Source organism: Phyllobates terribilis, unplaced genomic scaffold (assembly GCF_046119375.1).
Source record: "Phyllobates terribilis strain yellow unplaced genomic scaffold, ASM4611937v1 Scaffold_9__5_contigs__length_417890890, whole genome shotgun sequence".
NCBI lineage: Eukaryota > Metazoa > Chordata > Amphibia > Anura > Dendrobatidae > Phyllobates > Phyllobates terribilis.
The window spans coordinates 86824139-86843344 of record NW_027362769.1 but is presented as its reverse complement, the minus strand read 5'-3'; the positions used below and the strand labels follow the sequence as shown (position 1 = coordinate 86843344).

Sequence of the window (19206 nt, the reverse complement as noted above, 5' to 3'; positions counted from 1 at the left end):
CTGGGTAGTCGTGGATCGTTTTAGCAAGATGTGTCACTTGGTTCCCTTCATCAAACTGCCCTGCGCTAAAACTCTCGCTAAGGCCTTTGTCAAGGAAATTGTCAGACTTCATGGCGTTCCTACTGACATTGTTTCTGATAGGGGTCCTCAGTTCGTGGCTCGTTTTTGGCGTGCCTTTTGTGACAGGTTGGGAGTTCATTTGTCGTTCTCGTCCGGATATCATCCTGAATCTAATGGCCAGACAGAAAGGAAAAACCAGGATGTTGAGCAGTTCTTGCGTTGTTTTGTGGCAGACAATCAAGAGGGGTGGTCTGAGTTTCTGCCACTTGCTGAATTTGCTCTGAACAATCATACATCTTCTTCTGCTGGTTGTTCGCCTTTTTTTTGTTGTTCTGGGAGACATCCGTCGTTTGGGTCGTTCTCCAAGTTGGGATCTGCCGTGCCTGAGGAGGAGAATTTTTCCGGTAATTTGGAGAGAGTTTGGACGGATGTGCGTGGTAATCTTCAGGAGGCCAACAGAAAATCTAAAGACTACTTTGATAGGAAACGACAGGAGGTTTTGTTCGCTGTTGGTGACATGGTTTGGTTGTCCTCTAGGAATCTGCGGTTGAGGATTCCTTCTAAGAAATTGGGTCCCAAGTTTGTAGGGCCCTTTAAGGTGCTTCAGGTTGTCAACCAATCTGCTGTTAGGTTGGAGGTTCCTACCTCCTGGAGAATTAATCCGGTATTTCATGTCTCTCTGTTGAAAAAAGCTGTTGTATCGGATTGTTACGCCTCTGCCTCTGTTCCTCTGGTGGTGGAGGACGGGGAATATGAAATTTCTCGCATCCTTAACTCTAGACGGTATAGAAGTAGTTTGCAGTATCTTGTGGCCTGGAAAGGTTTCGGAACCGAGGATAACTCTTGGGTGAGGTCGGATGATGTTTCCGCGTCCAGACTTATCAGAGCGTTTCACAGGAGATTTCCTGATAAGCCTGGTCCTAGGGGATCCAGAGGATCCTCTTAGAAGGGGGGGTACTGTTAGAACCTTGCTCTTAGGTTTTTTCCTTTGCTGGTCACATGACCTTGTTGGCCTATTTAATCCTGCTCCGCCCTTCTGGCTTTGCTGGACTTCATTGTATAACTACTTTCTAGCTAGCCTGTGCTCTGTATCTAACTCTGTTAGTTTGCTTGGTCTACGGACCTCTGTGTTCTTTATATTTTGTTTGTTCGTCTGTCTGCTACTATTTCTGTTAGGAGGTGTCCCATTTTTCCTCCCAGTCCTTAGTACTTGTAGGGATTCCTTCCCCATATCTATAGGTCTCCGTACAGACTAGCTTAGGACTTTAGCAGGTCTGATCGCAGGATCAGGTCCCCTGTTACATCGTAGGGATTAAGCTGAGTTCTATCGTAGGGACAGATCTCCTCTCTTTCCTTAGCTCTGGTAGCAGAACATAACAGTCCAAGATTACAAAGAGGGTCTCCCTTTTTTAACAATAATTAAGTTACCATTGAGTGGGGTGCTGTTATGTATAGGTCAAGAGCTGGGATGTGTGTGCAGTATGGATACCCCCTAGAGCACCACCAAATAAACATGTCTGTAATATAATTACCTTTAAAATATGTCTTCTTTCTTCTGCCACCGGACCACTGTTGTTCCCACGTCGCCAGTGCTGTCATTTTGACACAATAGTGGGTTGACCATGATGAGCTCATACAACCCAGCATTGGCGGGGATCTACTGAGGGTCAAAGCGGTTAATGTTAAATGTGTATTGTAAAAAGAGCTGAAATCCAAAATTATTATTCAGTGGTGTTTTATTTACTAGTATGTTACAAAAGGGAGGCAGGTAGGATTTGCTGGTAAATGCACCAGTTAGTTCTGCTTTAGTATATGTATGTACAATATGTGCATATATAGTAGAAGTGAGCAAAATATACTAGTGGAATTGAATTCTACTAAAAAAAAATTAAAAATCCAAATTCACTAAAATGCAAGGTTTTTTTTTTTTGTAATTCAATTCTGTGCTGATTCAGCAAAATTAATTTTTTTCTGAATTGTAAAGGGCCATTAAAAGGTTAGGAAAAAAATACTTCTACTCGCCTTACTGCTCTCCTCTTCGGCTCCTCTACTCCACACCGTCACCAGTTCGGTCCTTGTGATATCTTCTGATCGCCGCAGGGAGTGATGAAGTTCTGGCTCTGATAAGTCCCTGGACGGTTCTGCTCATGCACGTGCAAGGTCACGGTGCACATCATGACATTGTGACCTCTCACGTATTTGCACAGAATCCTCCTGGTAACAACCACGAGATGCACAGAAGATCCGAAAGATGACGGTGAGGAGTGGAGGGCGCAGAGGTAAGCTGTAAGGTGAGAGTAAGTATTTTTTTTATTTTTTTTTATTTTTTTTTTTTTACTTCTTGCGTTTTATGTTTTTGGGTTTGTAGAGACATCAGAGCTTCATAAGGGACATTAAATTTGAGGAGAATAATTTGTAAATCAAATTTCCTTGGGCATAAATAGGAAGAAGTGAATTTGAATTTTATCTGATCCGCTTGTCTCAGAGAGATATACAATCTACCGGTATATAACAATTTTGTCTGTTTTTTCTTTCAGTACGGAGTTGACGTGATGGCACGGGACTTCCATGGAAACACAGCTTTAGCATACGCCAAGCAAGCTGTTACCCCAGAGGTGCGGGATCTTCTGCTGCAGTATGGCTGCCCTGATGAACAATTTGTGCTCATGGCTACACCAAACCTCTCCCGGAAAAACAATCGCAACAACAACAGCAACACAGGAGGTGGAGGACTGATGCCCACCCTAATCTAAAATGATCATGTGAAAAGGAGACAGACTCGAGCACCGCTCAGCCCTTGCACCGCACGGGGAGGAGCCAGGAATGACATGGGAGGCGGAAGAGCACTGAGTGCTGAACAAGGGGGAGAACAGACTGAGCCTTCACTAGTATTTTGGAGGCAGAAAGAAAAAAAAAAGCAGAGGAAGGGAGGCAGAGAGCTGTCAGTTATGTGCACATTTCACCTCTACCCCAGCAGAACACTTAGGCTCTGCTCTCATCTGACAAGCACTGCTCCACATAAATCACACGCAGGCACTGAGTTTGTCAGGTTTGAGGCTCCAATGATGCTATGTGTCAAATCACTTGGAGCTAATCTGTCCTCAGAGAATGCTGGCTTCATTACACTTGTATAGTTGAGTTCCCTCAGCCTGTACCGCTGTTTAATAGGACATGATTACTCATCATGTAGAAGGGAGCATATTAGCTGAGGAGGAAGCTCTCTCCACGCTCCGCTGATTACAGGGATGTGATTGCAATATTCTTACAAGAATCATATTAGGAGAGACATTCTGGGCCCCATCTTCAGACTCCTTGTCATAATCTTGCTGCGCTGTAAAGCCTCTGTTCCCTCTAACTGTAACCCCACAAAAAATATAGGAACAAAAATTCTGTAAAAGATTTTGAAGGGTGCGTTTAGATCAGCTGTTTTTGTTTTTTTTTATTTGACTTTAGATACATTATGCCTTGTGAAATCTGATTTTTCTAGGAAATGGTTTTTTTTTTTAATTTCATTTGCAAAAATAATGTAACAGAAGAATGCGCTAGCCACCTGAGGTGTGGTGTGGCCTGCTTCACGTGGCTCCGATCCTAAAGCACACACATTGCACCCATTGTTTCAGCACATCTGGGTCACATCGCTGAACAACATAAAAGCAGAAACCTCATAAGTGAAGTGGTTACATGGTTGAGTGCATTTATTTTTTTTCCTTAAAGGCTTACTTAAATGGCTCTAATTAGAAGTACTTACTGCACTATGGAACATGTTTTCATGGAGATCTCTGGATGAAGAACATGCACTGCAGAAGTCATACCCTGCAGTGCAATTTATACTGGACCGCTATAATATTATAGGATTGCACTGCCAGCATTACATCTGCTTAATAGGAGTAAACATTGGATAAAATCCACAGAGTGGGGTCGATAGGATAAGCCATCCATATCCGATCATGATATCTGACCACTCGGACCCCCATCAATAACAAATCCCTTTTAGCTAGTCTGTCATGGCCCTGCACCCAACCTGAAGCTGCATAGAAAGACGCCACACAGCCCCATACAAGTACCTATACAGTGCCTGGTCAAAGAAGACGCAGGACCACGAGACACAGAGCTAAAGCCAAAGAAATCCAATGCGACTCCTAAGGCCAAATTTAGGAACCTACAGCCTTTATTTCACCCTCTGTTTGGCCTTATCTCGAAAGATGTCGCAATTTATTATCTTTGCACCACATAATGCACATTATTCATTTTTGGGATTATTTGAGGACTTACATTAGACCCACGCAATGTAATATAAAGGATGGTTGAAGAAATGGAGTAATAATATCCATTCATGCTACCACTATCATACACACAAATGTCATGAGCTTCTCAAAAGTGGACAGATGTGAGCTAGGAGAGATTGTGGTAGGAGACTTCTCCCCAGCCTGGAATGGCTGATAAAATCAAGAATCTGATTGCATTCATCTGCAATGTGTCTCTTTAAAGCCCTCCATACAGATTAGACTAATGTTGGCCGAACCCTCCATAAAGTCTTGTTTGGAAAGTTAACAATCTGGCATGTCCGATTTTGGGATTGCCAATCCTTTTCTTCTCTCTAAGATAAGTCGCCACCAGAGATTTCTGACTGCAGCCTTCCTATGGAAAACACAGGAGTTCTTGACCAAGTGAGAGCCGGTCAAACAATCAATATGTATGGGGGGCTTAAATGTCAGTGAATTACCCCATTTAATGCCACTATCAATGTTATTACAGTTAATCTTTCTTATATACTGCTACTGTGGAAAGGAAAAAAGAAGAGCACTCGGCCATCTAATCTTTACATCCAAATGTTCCATATAAATCAGTTAAGCTTTAGTTGATCACACGGAATAATTGGTTTTCTTTGTGAAATTGCGTCATTTTACAGGCAGATATGTTATCTCATGTAATAGCAGACACAAGTAAGGCGTTTCTCATAGGAGCTTACTATATCTCATCACCTATTTAGTTACTGCCAGCGACAGCTCCACTTGCTGTCATAACACCCATCATCCCTATATTTTGTAGAAGAGCAGAACCATTTCCCAGTTTTGGGAATTTTGCCACTACAATGCTGCATCATAAAATATGATGAAAACACAAACGTTTTTGAAAAATATTCTATACCACATTCAGCCACTAAATCTGCATGCCGGATTAAACATTATTGCCAAATGAAATTATTCATTTCAAAGTGTATTTACCTGCGGTTGGAGGACCTCTTTACATTAGTCTTCATACATTTCTGGGGTATTTGAAAGCAAATGTCTAAACAATGGACGTTGGAATATCTGCCCATCCTTAGCCTCGCATATGGAGAACCTGCAAAGACATCATAAATCCTCCTGGCAGTAGAACAGCAGTGTAAAAAGAGAACGATCATGGTTATTGCATGGAGAATTGCCCACATCTTGGAAAATCATAGTGTGCTATAATGAGCACTTGTGTTAGAAATGCCCAATTCTATGATCAGCCCATAGAGACAGACTGAATGTTACCAACCTAAAATTAGTGTGAAATAAAAGGCTAAGGCTATGTTCACATGAAATTTTTTGAGGCATTCAAAAGCCATGAGTTTTTCTAGCAGAAACAGCTTTCTTTTTGGGTAGTTTTTGGAGTTTTTCTTTTCCTGAAGTGGTTTTGAAAAGATTTGGAACAGTGTTTTCCTTAAGTGCTTCTTGACGCATTTGATTTTTGCAAGTGACTAATTTGGAGAAATTTTCTTCAGGATTCCCATCAAAGAAGTGACATGTGTTTCTAATGCATCTTCAGGAAAAAAAAAGCTCAGAAAAATTCCTCATTTGAACGACAGTGGACTTCCCATAGTAGTAAAAAGGGAGCAATTTTTAAGTAGTTTTTGAGGAGCATTTTGGAAAGATCTGCTCCAAACTTTTTCTCAAAAAAACTCCATGTGAACATAGCCCCGGGGCTTCAATATGATGGAAGAGAAGGACTGGAAGCCGCTACTTAATAGAGAGAGGTAAATAGTGTCCACTGCAGAACAGTCTACTGATCTGAGGTTCTCTCTGAAGCAATATTCACCCATCCAACTTTCTGCAGGATTTCAACAGTTTTCACAGATTAGTTCTTAAGGGGGCCATGGACAATAGACTCAGCTGATTTCATTAGTCTGATATCTATGAAGAAGATGTCTGCCCTAAGGTAAAAACGAGGATTCATCAAGTTGAGTTTTCCTACCTGATCCCCCACCGCCACAGATAGATGGCACCAGAGGAGTTTTACAGCCGCTTACCCAGTCCTACCTATTGTAACAATTTATGAGGGAATGGAAGCTAGTGGTCAAATGATTTTGCATCTTTCACCAACTTTAGTTTGGACGAAGGCATGGGTTGGAAAATGGTTGAGGGAGAGGGGTTCATAGTCATATAGTGATCTAGTCAATAGCAGTCTATGTCCCAGTTTGTAGATTTGCACTACACAACGTGACCCCCAGATGTCCACGTTATCTCCATTGTCAGGCAGTTTCACACGTGTTTGTTGCATTTTTATAATTATGGGAGATACGTGGTTTATGTTTGGTTTATTTTGTTTTGTATGATTTTTTTTGCCATCTGAAGGTGGCATCCTTGGAAGCGATCATGTCTCCTCGATATATAGTTGTAGAATCACGCCCTTGAACAGGAAGAGGAATATATTATACACTGCATGCTATAACATATCAGTGACCAAATACTGTAAGTTGAAGAAAACCAGTCTTCATAAAAGGAGGGTCCTGTCAGATGTTCATACAATGGCATCTCAAAAGAACCTAGGAACCTCTCGGCTACGAAGAAATTTGACTGTTCATATCTTTCTCAACATGGGACTTCCAAGATAAAAGGTTTTGTTCTGAAAAAATAATATAACACTACAGATATTGGAGAAGATCCATCTGATTTGCTAATGTTCGTTACCTACAAGGTGACTTTAAAGCCGTGTCTGAACTAACCTGCACCTCCAAGTCACACAGAGCCATCCATGGCCATGGAGCACAAGTGGTCATTTCTTTTTCTCCTGAATAGAGAGTGTGAGCACTACAGTAAAAGGGAATATGTGTGTCCTGAGAATAAGTAGACGTGGGAGTTGGATACAGTGTGTTGTCATCTCCCTCTGGCAGAGAGTCCATTTTCAAGACATCCACCCCATGAACTTGGGAGGGGCACTTTTATTTAATTTTTTTTTTAAATCTCTCCTGACCAGATGTGGAGCCAGTTTCTGCCCCCGAGTAGTGTGTATCTTATTTCAGACTATTAACTCCGTAGCACCTATATGCAAGGTGTATATTGCAGAGTTCTTTTTTTTTTTTTTTTTTTTTTTCGGTGTCTTATTGATTATGTTGTCTAAGTTATACAGAATTCTTTTGTATCGTGTCTTATTAGAGGATGCAAAATGTATGTAAAATAAAAAACAAGGAAAAAAAAACTATTTGAATAGAAACAAATTCCAGTTGTTTGTGTCGTCTTTTTTTGGGGGGCTGTTATGATATCTTGATCTGATGGTGGTTATGGACATTTAATTAGAAAAATGCAACGAAAAGGTATGAATAAGCCGAATAAACCTGTCACAGAATTAAGAGCACACATTCTTATATTCAGAATATTTTATGAACCCTAATAAGCTCCTAACAATGAGGACCAAGATCTACAGGGTGGGCCATTTATATGGATACACCTAAATTAAATGGGTATGGTTGGTGATATCAACTTCCTGTCTGTGGCACATTAGTATATGGGAGGGGGAAAACTTTTCCAGATGGGTGGTGACCATGGTGGCCATTTTGAAGTCGGCCATTTTGGATCCAACTTTATTTTTTTCAATGGGAAGAGGGTCATGTGACATATCAAACTTATTGAGAATTTCATAAGAAAAACAATGGCGTGCTTTGTTTTAAAATAACTTTATTCTTTCATGAGTTTTTTACAAGTTTATGACCACTCATAAGCACATCATTGTTTTTCTTATGAAATTCTCAATAAGTTTGATGTGTCACATGACCCTCTTCCCATTGAAAAAAATAAAGTTGGATCCAAAATGGCCGACATCAAAATGGTCACCACCCATCTGGAAAAGTTTTCCCCTCCCATATACTAATGTTCCACAAACAGGAAGTCGATATCACCAACCATTCCCATTTAATTTAGGTGTATCCATATAAATGGCCAACCCTGTAGTATCATTCATAGGCATAATATCATGCCTAGCATTAAACTGTGAAGGTGGAAACCTCTGCTAGCCATCTCGATTATTGAAGACTGATCCCAGCAACAGTGACAAGATTCGCACACATAAGCCTCAATTCATAATTCATCAAAGCAATTTCACCAAAATTTGCACAATTAAATAATTAAAAATTAGTGACTTTTGCCATTTTCATACTAGTTTTTCCCAGCTCCTCCTAAATGGTCTGAGCTAGGGCAGGACAGAGTTGTGATGCCACAGTTTAAGCAAAGATAAGCTGTGGTGTTCCTTGCGCAGAAAGTCCCCGACTTGAATAAGTTTTGTGGTGAGGCACATGCCACTTGTCACATGCTCCTGATTAAGAAGCATGCACCTCATAATGAATCAGGGGAGTGTCTTTCTCCAGTTTCGGGAGCATTTGGGTAACAGCGACCATAATATGGTAAGTTTGAATGTATTATTCAATAAAACATTTCAAAGGGGAAATGCAAAACCTGATACTCTAGGAAAGCTGATTACAAATTAAGGGAAGAGTTTAATCGTGTAGACTGGGATCATGTCATGGTAACTGGGGTTCCCGAACATAAATGGGTCATGTTTAAGGATATACTACTAGAATCCTCTAGAAAACTTATACCCTCCGGTAATAAAATGTCCAGAAATAAAAAGAAATCACTATGGATAAATAAGACCGTACAAAGTTTAAGAAGACAAAAACAAACAGCATTCAAAACCTTGAAGGCTGAGAATAGAGAAATAGCATTTCAGGAGTATAAAGATCTCAATAGGAAATGTAAAAAAAATAAATCAAGCTAACAAAATTGTCTACAGAGAAACAAATCGCCAGCAACATAATAAATCCCCCCAAAAATTATAAGTACATCAATGCCAAAAAGAAAAAAAAACGATGGTATCAGCCCCTTTATAGATAAGATATTTATAGAGGACAAACAAAAGGCTGAGATATTAAACAGGCACTTTTCATCCGTGTTCACTAATGAACTGACTGTTCTAGGGATCATTCCACAAGGCAAAAATCAAAGTTCACCACCTGATATAACTAATATAACTGATACAACTAATTTAACAGAAGAAGGAGTATGCTTGCGTCTGAGCAAATTAAACATTGACAAATCCCCCGGGACAGATGGCATTCATCCACGGATATTGAGGGAATTGAGCTTAGTAATTGGCAGACCGATGTATCTTATCTACTTGGGCTCTCCTGTAACCGGATCAGTGCAACATGATTGGAGTCTGACATCAGTAGTGTGAAAAGTTTTTGAGGGCACTATAAGAGATGACCTGCAGAAATATATTGCAGACAATAATATAATAACGGACAACCAGCACGAATTCATGAAATAAGTCATGTCTAACCAACATGTTGGGTTTCTATGAGGAGGTAAGTGCAAATCTGAATGTCGGTAATGCGGCTGATGTGATTTATCTGGACTTTGCAAAGGCATTTGATACTGTACCACATGACAGCCTTATACTGAAGCTACAGAACCAAGGACTGGGAGAAACTATATGCAGATGGGTAAGGAACTGGCTAAAAGACATGAAATAGTTGCCATAAATGGTACATTCTCTAAATGGGATATAGTCAGCAGTGGGGACCGCAGGGATCTGTGCTTGGACTGATTATTTTTAACCTCTTTATTAATGGCTTTGTGGATGGGATTGAGAGTAAAGTGTCAGTCTTTGCTGACGACACCAAACTATGTAGGATATTAAAATCTCACCTTGACAGTACAATATTACAAAACGATCTGAATGAGATGTCTGAATGGGCAAACACTTGGCATATGAGATTTAATGTTGATAAATATAGAGTAATGCAGCTAGGATGGAGTAATCCTATTGCTGCATATACATTAAATGGGAGTATACTCAGGATTACTGAACAGAAGGACTTGGGTATGCTGGTTACAAGTAAGCAGAAGTTCTCAATGTCAAGCAGCAGGTGCAAAAGCAAACAAGATTTTAGGGTGTATAAAAAGAGAGCTAAAATCCTGTGATCCCAACATATTGTTACCCCTTTAAAAATCACTTGTGTGGCCACATCTAAAATAAGAGATCCAGTTTTGGGCTCCACATTTTAAAAAGGATATTCAAAAGTTAAAGTCAATTCAAAGGCGGGAAACTAGATTATTACAAGGGATGGAAGGCCTCTCATATGATGAGGGGTAGGAAAAGTTGGGCTTGTTTAGCTTAGAAAAAGACGTCTCAGAGGAGATTTCATATGTAGAAGTACATGTTTGGTCAATACAAATGAGTGGCATATGACTTATTCCTTCCAATGACCATAGTAAGGACCAGGGGGCACTCATTATGGGTGGAAGAAAGACGATTCTGGCTTCTAAATAGGAAAGGGTTCTTTACAGTTAGACTGTGGAATGCCCAACCACAAGAGGTAGTAATGGCAGACACTATAAAAGCTTTCAAAAAAGGGTTTGATGATTTTTTCAGTACATATTATATTGTGGGTTATAGATAATTTAGCGACAAAAAATGTATACAGTAGTGTTCAAAATAATAGCAGTGTGTTCATAAACATGAGTTAAGCACAAAATCTTTATACTAGTTTTTATTTCCATGCATTGGGAACATTGCACACTGTTTTCTAATGCAAAACATGAAGAGAAATGTATATAATTTTTAACTACTTTACAGAAAATAACAAAAAATTAACATTGGGCTGTTCTAAAAAAAAAATAGCAGTGTCTGCGTTTGTCTTTACAAACTCACAATGTGTACTCTTTTTATTGAGGATTTAGCATTCCTGTGAATCACTAGCCTAAAATTTAGTTGTACACCCACAGTTTTTTTTAGAACTGCTTCATTTCTATGTTGCATAGAGTCAACCAACTTCTGGCACCTGTCAACTGTTATTCCAGCCCAAGATGCTTTGACTACAATCCACAATTTTTTGCCATTTGTTGGCTTTGCCTCAGAAGTGGCATTTTTTATGTCACCCCACAAGTGTTCTATTGGCTTAAGGTCCGGTGATTGGACTGGCCACTCCATAACCTCAATTTTGTTGGACTGGAACCAAGATTTTGCTTGTTTACTGGTGTGTCCCTTAGAGTCGTTGTCTTGTTGAAACACCCATTTCAAGGGCATATACTCTTCAATGTAAGGCAACATGACTTGTTCAAGTATTTTAATATATGCAAACTGGTCCATGATCCCTGGTATGCAGTAAATAGGTCCGTCTCCAGAGTAAGAGAAACATGCCCATATCATGATGCTTGCACGACCATGCTTCACTGTCTTCAGAGTGTACTGTGGCTTGAATTCTGAGTTTGGGGGTCGTCTGATGAACTGTTTGTGGTCCTTAACAATCTTTTTTATTTATATAGCGCCAACATATTCAGCAGCGCTTTACAATTCAGACAATTTTACAGACATTATCGGCACTGTCCCCATTGGAGCTCACAATCTACATTCCCAATCAGTATGTCTTTGGTGTGTGGGAGGAAACTGGAGAACCCGGAGGAAACCCACGCAAACACTGGGAGAACATACAAACTCCTTGCAGATGTTGTCCTTGGTGGGATTTGAACCTAGGACCCCAGTGATGCAAGGCTGCAGCGCTAACCATTGAGCCACCATGCTGCCCATTGGACCTGTCCTTGGAAACAAAAAGAACAATTTTACTTTCATCAGTCCACAAAATGTTTCTCTATATCTCTATAGGCCAGTTGATGTGTTCTTTGGCAAATTGTATCCGCTTCAGTACATGTCTATTTTTTTTTTTTTTTTTTTTTTTTTTTTAACAGTGGGACTTTGTGGGGACTTCTTGCTAAGAGATTAGCTTTACACAGGCGTCTTCTGTCACAGTACTCACAGGTAACTTGAGACTGTTTTTGATCATCCTGGAGCTGATCATTGGCTGAGCCTTTGCCATTCTGGCTATTCTTCGATCCATTTGAATGGTAGTTTTCCGTTTTCTTCCACGTCTCTCTGGTTTTGCTTTCCATTTTAAAGCATTGGAGATCATTGTCTGCACTCTTTTATAAGTTCTACCCTCTCCAATCAACTTTGTAATCAAAATACGCTGTTTTTCTGAACAATGTCTTGAACGACCCATATTTCTCAGGCTTTCAAGGAGAAATGCATGTACAACATGTGCTGGCTTCACCCTTAAATAAGGGCCATCTGATTCACACCTGTTTCTTCACAGAATGATTGACCTCACTAATTGAACTCCACACTGCTATTATTTTGAACACACCCCTTTCAACAGATCATGAATGCGGAGTCTGTTGGTTTTCATAGAATCTACTGCACCAACTGGTAAATTGTTTGACATGTGGTAATATAATTTATACCAAAAACAGTGATTAATCTGGTTAGTCATATTGGACTGCTATTATTATGAATACTACTGTAATTTGTGGAGAAAAGTTGAACTTGATGGACCTAGGTTTTTTTCAATCTATGTAACTATATAAGACCGCCAAGAAAATCACCTGACTTAATGAATTGGGACCACTATTAGTAAGAGCTACCATTGAGAAAAGCAAGGATCCTACAAAAAAAAACTGAGCAGCTCCTCTGAAAACAATAAAGCAAGTGAAAACAGGTGCAAGCTTCAATTACTGAATGTACAAACAAAAGTTTATGTGAAAAAGTCATCTGCTCTTTGGATTTGTCATGAATAAAAAGGGTACAATCCGGCACCAAAAAAGAGGTTTCATAAAAATCCAAAACTTTATTCAGTCTTATTAAAAATATACCCAATATGTGTTAGCAGCATTAGGACAACAAATTTCAGGTGAGCACACCCTCAGTCATGGCCTACCTCTTACTGTAAAGTCTATATGGCGTATTTTTAATCTGACTAAGTTTTGGATTTTTATGGAACCTCTTTTCTAGTGCCGGATTGTACCCTTTGTATTCTGAAAATATTGAAAACACTCATTGAGCCACAAGTCTCTAGACATCATTTGATGTCTACCTTCCAGACATCTATTTGTTCTTCTTGACGCTAGAAGGGAGAGATGTGTTAGAACTTTCTTTATTCCTCATACTTGGATTTCTTGTTCCTGATCCTTTGATCTGCATAAAACCCTTTGTTGATATACAGATTGTTACGGATCCGGGTGGTGGAACCTCTGTGCTGTGATGCAAGGAGGGACCAGAGGGGCGTAACTAAGTACCTACCCGGACCGACCCTGGCCACATGGGGGCTTAGTCGACTCCGTGAACCAAGGAGGGACCGGGAAGGTGAACCAGGCGCCACTCTGGGACCGACCTTGTGTGAGAGCAGGCGACTCCCATGGGTCAGATGGCTGAAGCTGACAGGTACAGCAGATGAGCACGGCCAGTAGACAGACAGGTGATGCGGGTAGGCAAGCAGGAGGGCACGGCAGGTAGACAGGTTGGCGGGCACGGCTGATAGGCTGGCTGGCACTGGAACCTGAGGGCTGAGGAGTGTTAGCACACAAACAACAACCTTGCACAGGCACCTCCATTTTGGAGGAGGTGCTTTAAATAGGAGTAGTCCTCCGGCCATTGGCCGGGGACTCTTTAGGATGGCGCGCGCGGCCCCTTTATGAGGGAGGGAGCGCGCGCGCCCCGCTTAAGTGCAGTGCCCGGGAAACTGCACGTGGTGCGAGCACCCCGGGCACCAGCAGGGGAGCTGGAGGACGCCGGACTGGGACCGTGGCGGTGAGGGGAACGGTGTCTCTGCCCAGCAGGAGGCAGGGTCGCCGACGCTACACAGATGCTTCTCACAAAATTAGAATATCATCAAAAAGTTAATTTATTTCAGTTCTTCAATACAAAAAGTGAAACTTATATAGAGTCAATACAAACAGAGTGATCTATTTCAAGTGGTTATTTCTGTTAATGTTGATGATTATGGCTTATAGCCAATGAAAACACAAAAGCCATTATCTCAGTAAACTAGAATAATTTATAACACAAACAGCAAAGCCACACTAAGAAGAATTAAAATTCCCCCAAAAATTCAAGAAAAAAAAGAACAAAAAAGGGCAGCAGTCTTTACCTGCCCAGATCTTCAAAACCAAATGCACTACCAGGGTGCAGCAAACCCACATAAAGATGGCGGCTACACAGGTGCAAAATACTGATGAGACAATCACTCACAACCCACCATTTCATGGAGGGGGTGACTGCCTAGTATTTGAATTGCACACAAAAAGGCTTGTATAGGGTGCTGTTCACACTAGGGTAGTGCACAGTATCCGGCTTATAGCCTATTAGTTATGCCCATACTATTAGACTAGGCCCGGTACTATCCAAGTGCACCCCATGGGAACAGACACCCCAGTTTACAATGCCCACACTGATGGGCCTGGCTGTACCCTGGAATAAAAAAGTGCAAAAATACATATAGTGGCATGTAAAAGTTTGGGCACCCCTGGTCAAAATTACTGTTATCATGAACAGTCAAGTAAGTTGATGATGAAATTATCTCTAAAAGGGCTAAAGTTAAAGGTGACACGTTTCCTTTGTATTTTAGGCAAAAAAATATATATATGTTGTCATTTTTTACATTTTAAAAATGACAAAAAGGAAAATGGGCCAATGCAAAAGTTTGGGCACCCTTGGAAATTTGTGTGCTCAGATAACTTTGACCAAGACTTCAGACCTTCATAACTCTAACAGGCTAATTGCTTGTTCACTATCATCGTTAGAAAAGGCCAGGTGATGCAAATTTCCTAGCTTTATAAAACCCAGCCTCCTCTAACCTTGTGCCAAAAAAGAGCAGCCATGAGTTCTTCTAAGCTGCCTACCACTCTGAAAATGAAAATGGTGGAGGCCCACAAAGCAGGAGAAGGCTATAAGAGGATAGCAAAGACTTGTCAAGTTGCCCTTTCCTCAGTTCAAAATATAATTAAGAAATGACAGTTAACAGGAACAGTGGAGGTCAAGATAAGGTCTGGAAGACCAAGCTAAATTTCTGTGAGAGCTGTTCGTAGGATTGCCAAACAGGCAAATCAGAACCCCCACTCGACTGCAAAAGACCTTAAGAAAGTTTTAGCAGACTCTGGAGTTGTGTTACATTATCCTACAGTTCAAAAGACACCTGCTCAAATATGGCCTTCATGAAAGAGTCATCAGAAGAAAACCTGTCTTGCGTCCTCACCATAAAATTCAGAGTCTAAAGTATACAAAAGAACATCTAAACAAGCCTGATGCATTTTGGAAACAAGTCCTGTGGACCGATGAGGTTAAAATAGAATTCTTTGGCCACAATGATCAAAGGTATATGTGGAGAAAAGGGGACACAGAATTTCAGGAAAAGAACATCTCTCCAAGCATCAAGCATGGGGTGGATCAATTATGCTTTGGGGTTGTGTTGCAGCCAATGATACAGAGGACATTTAACGGGTAGAGGAAAGAAAGGATTCAATGAAATTTCAACAAATTCTAGATGCAAACATAACACCGTCTGTAAAAAAAAAAGATGACGTTGAAAAGAAGATGGTTTCTACAAACGGATAATGATGTTAAACACACGTCAAAATCCATAATAGACTACCTAGGCACAAGCTGAAAATTTTACAATGGCCCTCACAGTCTTCTGATCTGAACATCATTGAAAATCTGTGGCTAGACCTCAAAGTGCATGCAAGATGACCCAGGAATCTCACAGAACTGGAAGAATTTTCCAAGGAAGAATGGATGAAAATAAAATCCCTCAAACAAGAATTGAAAGACTTGACCGGCTACAAAAAGTGTTTACAAGCTATGATACTTTCAAAAGGGGGTGCTGCTAGGTACTAATCATGTAGGGTGCCCAAACTTTTTCATTGGCCCGTTTTCCTTTTTGTAATTATTAAAATGGAAAAAAATTACAATATATATATTTTTTTTGCCTAAAATACAAAGGACATGTGTCATCTTTAACTTTAGGCCTTTTAGAGAAAATTTCATCTTCAGCTTGCTTAACTGTTCACAATAACAGTAATTTTGACTAGGGGTGCCCAAACTTTTGCATGCCACTGTATATATAATATATGAGGTATTAGTTGATATTTTGTCCAAAATACGCAAGTTCGTAACCCACGACAAGGGTCCTCCTCATGCTTATGAGTCCTACTCTAAACACAAACAGCAAAGCCACACTAAGAAGAATTAAAATACTTTATAACAACAGCTTGAAAAATGTTTTTTAAAATCCGAAATGTTGGCCTACTGAAATGTATGTTCAGTAAATGCACTCAATACTTGGTCGGGGCTCCTTTTGCATCAATTATTATTATTATTATTTACTATTATAGCGCCATTTATTCCATGGCACTTTACATGTGAAGAAGGGGTATACATACAAGAACAATTACAATAATCTTGAACACAATGTGACAGCGACTGGTACAGGAGGAGCGAGGACCCTGCCGCCCGCGAGGGCTCACAGTCTACAAGGGATGGGTGAGTATACAGTAGGTGAGGGTAGAGCTGGTCGTGCAGCATTATTTGTTGAGTGGTGGTTACTGCAGTTTGTAGGCTTGTCGGAAGAGGTGGGTCTTCAGGCTCTTTTTGAAGGTTTCCACGGTCGACGAGAGTCTGATGTGTTGGGGTAGAGAGTTCCAGAGTAGAGGGGAAGCACGGGAGAAATCTTGTATGCGATTGTGGGAGGAGGAGATTAGAGGGGAGTAGAGCAGGAGATCTTGTGAGGATCGGAGGTTGCATGCGGGTATGTAGCGGGAGACTAGGTCAGAGATATATGGAGGAGACAGGTTGCGAATGGCTTTGTATGTCATGGTTAGGGTTTTGAACTGGAGTCTCTGGGCAATGGGGAGCCAGTGAAGAGATTGACAGAGAGGAGAGGCTGGGGAATAGCGGGGGGACAGGTGGATTAGTCAGGCAGCAGAGTTTAGGATGGATTGGAGGGGTGCAAGAGTGTTGGAAGGGAGGCCACAGAGCATCAATGCGGCGTGGCATGGAGGCGATCAGCCTGTGGCACTGCTGAGGTGCTCTAAAATTTCTTGGTAGACGGCTGCGCTGACTTTGGTCTTGATAAAACACAGTGGACCTACACCAGCAGATGACATGGCTCCCCAAACCATCACTGATTGTGGACACTTCACACTAGATCTCAAGCAGCTTGGATTGTGGCCTCTCCACTCTTCCTCCAGACTCTGGGACCTTGATTTCCAAATGAAATGCAAAATTTACTTATATCTGAAAACAACACCTTGGACCACTGAGCAACAGTCCAGGTCTTTTTCTCCTTGGCCCAGGTAAGACGCTTCTGGCGTTGTCTATTGATCATGAGTGGCTTGACACAAGGAATGCGACACTTGTAGCCCATGTCCTGGATACGTCTGTGTGTGGTGGCTCTTGAAGCAATGACTCCAGCAGCACTCCACACCTTGTGAATCTCCCCCAAATTTTTTAATGGCCTTTTCTTAACAATCCTTTCAAGGCTGCGGTTATCCCAGTTGCTTGTGCACCTTTTTCTAACACACTTTTTCCTTCCACTCAAATTTCCATTAATATACTTGGATACAGCACGCTGTGAACAGCCAGCTTTTTTAGCAATGACTTTTGTGGCTTGCCCTCCTTGGGGAGTGTGTCAATGACATCCTTCTGGACATCTGTCAAGTCAGCAGTCTTCTCCATGATTGTGGAGCCTACTGAAACAGACTAAGGGACCTTTTTAAATGCTTCGGAAGCCTTTGCAGGTGTTTTTTGATAATTAACCCAATTTACTGAGATAATGACTTTTGTATTTTCATTGGCTGCAATCGATAATCATCAACATTAACAGAAATAAGCACTTGAAATAGATCACTCTGTTTTTAATGACTCTATATAATATGAGTTTCACTTTTTGAATTGAAGAACTGAAATAAATTAACTTTTTGATGATATTCTAATTTTGCGAGAAGCACCTGTAAGTTTAGCTGGTTAGACCCATAGTTGGGAAAGGATTTACATTCGTAATGTGAACATATTATACTACTGTGAAATTGCCCATCTATTTGTGCCCATGTTGTTTGCCTTCAATATGCCATTTAATACCTTTAAAGTAAACTGTTCTGTATTGAAGCATGTGTGAGATGCAAGCCGAGAAGAATTTTCAGGCACGGCATTGTCAGGTCTCATTGACACATTCTAAGGTCGCTTTCACATGTCTGACATTCACGGACCACTGGTTTCCTGACCCAAACTCAAAAGCCTCCTGTGTGCCTATGACGTTGTTGAGTTTGGGTCAGGAAACCCGCAACCCACATACTCAAACTCTGAATGTCTGATATAAGAAACTGGCCTAAAGAAACATAAAAGTTCTTAATATCTTACGCCTATCAGGCTGTAGCCTACTATTGCTCTCTTCTATGGTCTTCTGATGGTCTAGCTTTGTCTTGTTCATCTTTTTCACAGGGATGTAGATTGGATCCAAGTTACTATCAATATCAATGATTAGACACATGGCTGCCACTATTCGAGGATGTAAAAATTGGATGGTGATTGGTGAGAGGTCCTCCTTCATGTTTAATTGCTTAAAATATCCAAACACAATGGGGTTCAGTCTAATGCTGGTGCCAATATGTTATTATTTAATAATAATAATAATAATAATCTTTATTTATATAGCATCAACATATTCCGCAGCGCTTTACAATTCAGAGGTTATACAATAATTAAAGCAACAATAATGACGACTCTGTTCGTAAGAGCTTACATTCTACAATGAAATGGAGGTGACACAAAGTACAGTGGCTTATTTACAATGATGGTCCAGCCATCTTGAGGAAATGGGGGATAGATAAAGGCTGCATGAGCTCGTCACCAGCCACTATTGGTAGTGCTTTTGTGCGTGGTGGAGTTTGATGGAGAATTATGTTCAGAGAAATAGTGAATGGGCTATACAGTAGTGTTAAAAATAGTCCAATATGACTAACCAGACTAATTACTGTTTTTGGTATAAATTATGTTACCACATGTCAAACAATTTACCAG

General features: G+C 40.7%; 1 protein-coding gene across 7 annotated transcripts in view; it reads left to right on the top strand.

Moving 5' to 3' along the window:
* The window catches only part of AGAP1 (ArfGAP with GTPase domain, ankyrin repeat and PH domain 1), a 457154-nt gene extending 449656 nt beyond the window's left edge, over nucleotides 1-7498 (top strand). For 5 of the 7 annotated variants that reach the window (XM_073646711.1, XM_073646706.1, XM_073646707.1 and 2 more), the window contains one exon: nucleotides 2598-7498. In XM_073646711.1, coding sequence (XP_073502812.1) covers nucleotides 2598-2813 — 216 coding nt within the window. In that variant the 3' untranslated portion in view covers nucleotides 2814-7498. The remainder of the gene's footprint in view (nucleotides 1-2597) is intronic. The other 2 variants (XM_073646713.1, XM_073646712.1) reach the window with 1 other exon arrangement.
* Nucleotides 7499-19206: the final 11708 nt, after the last annotated feature.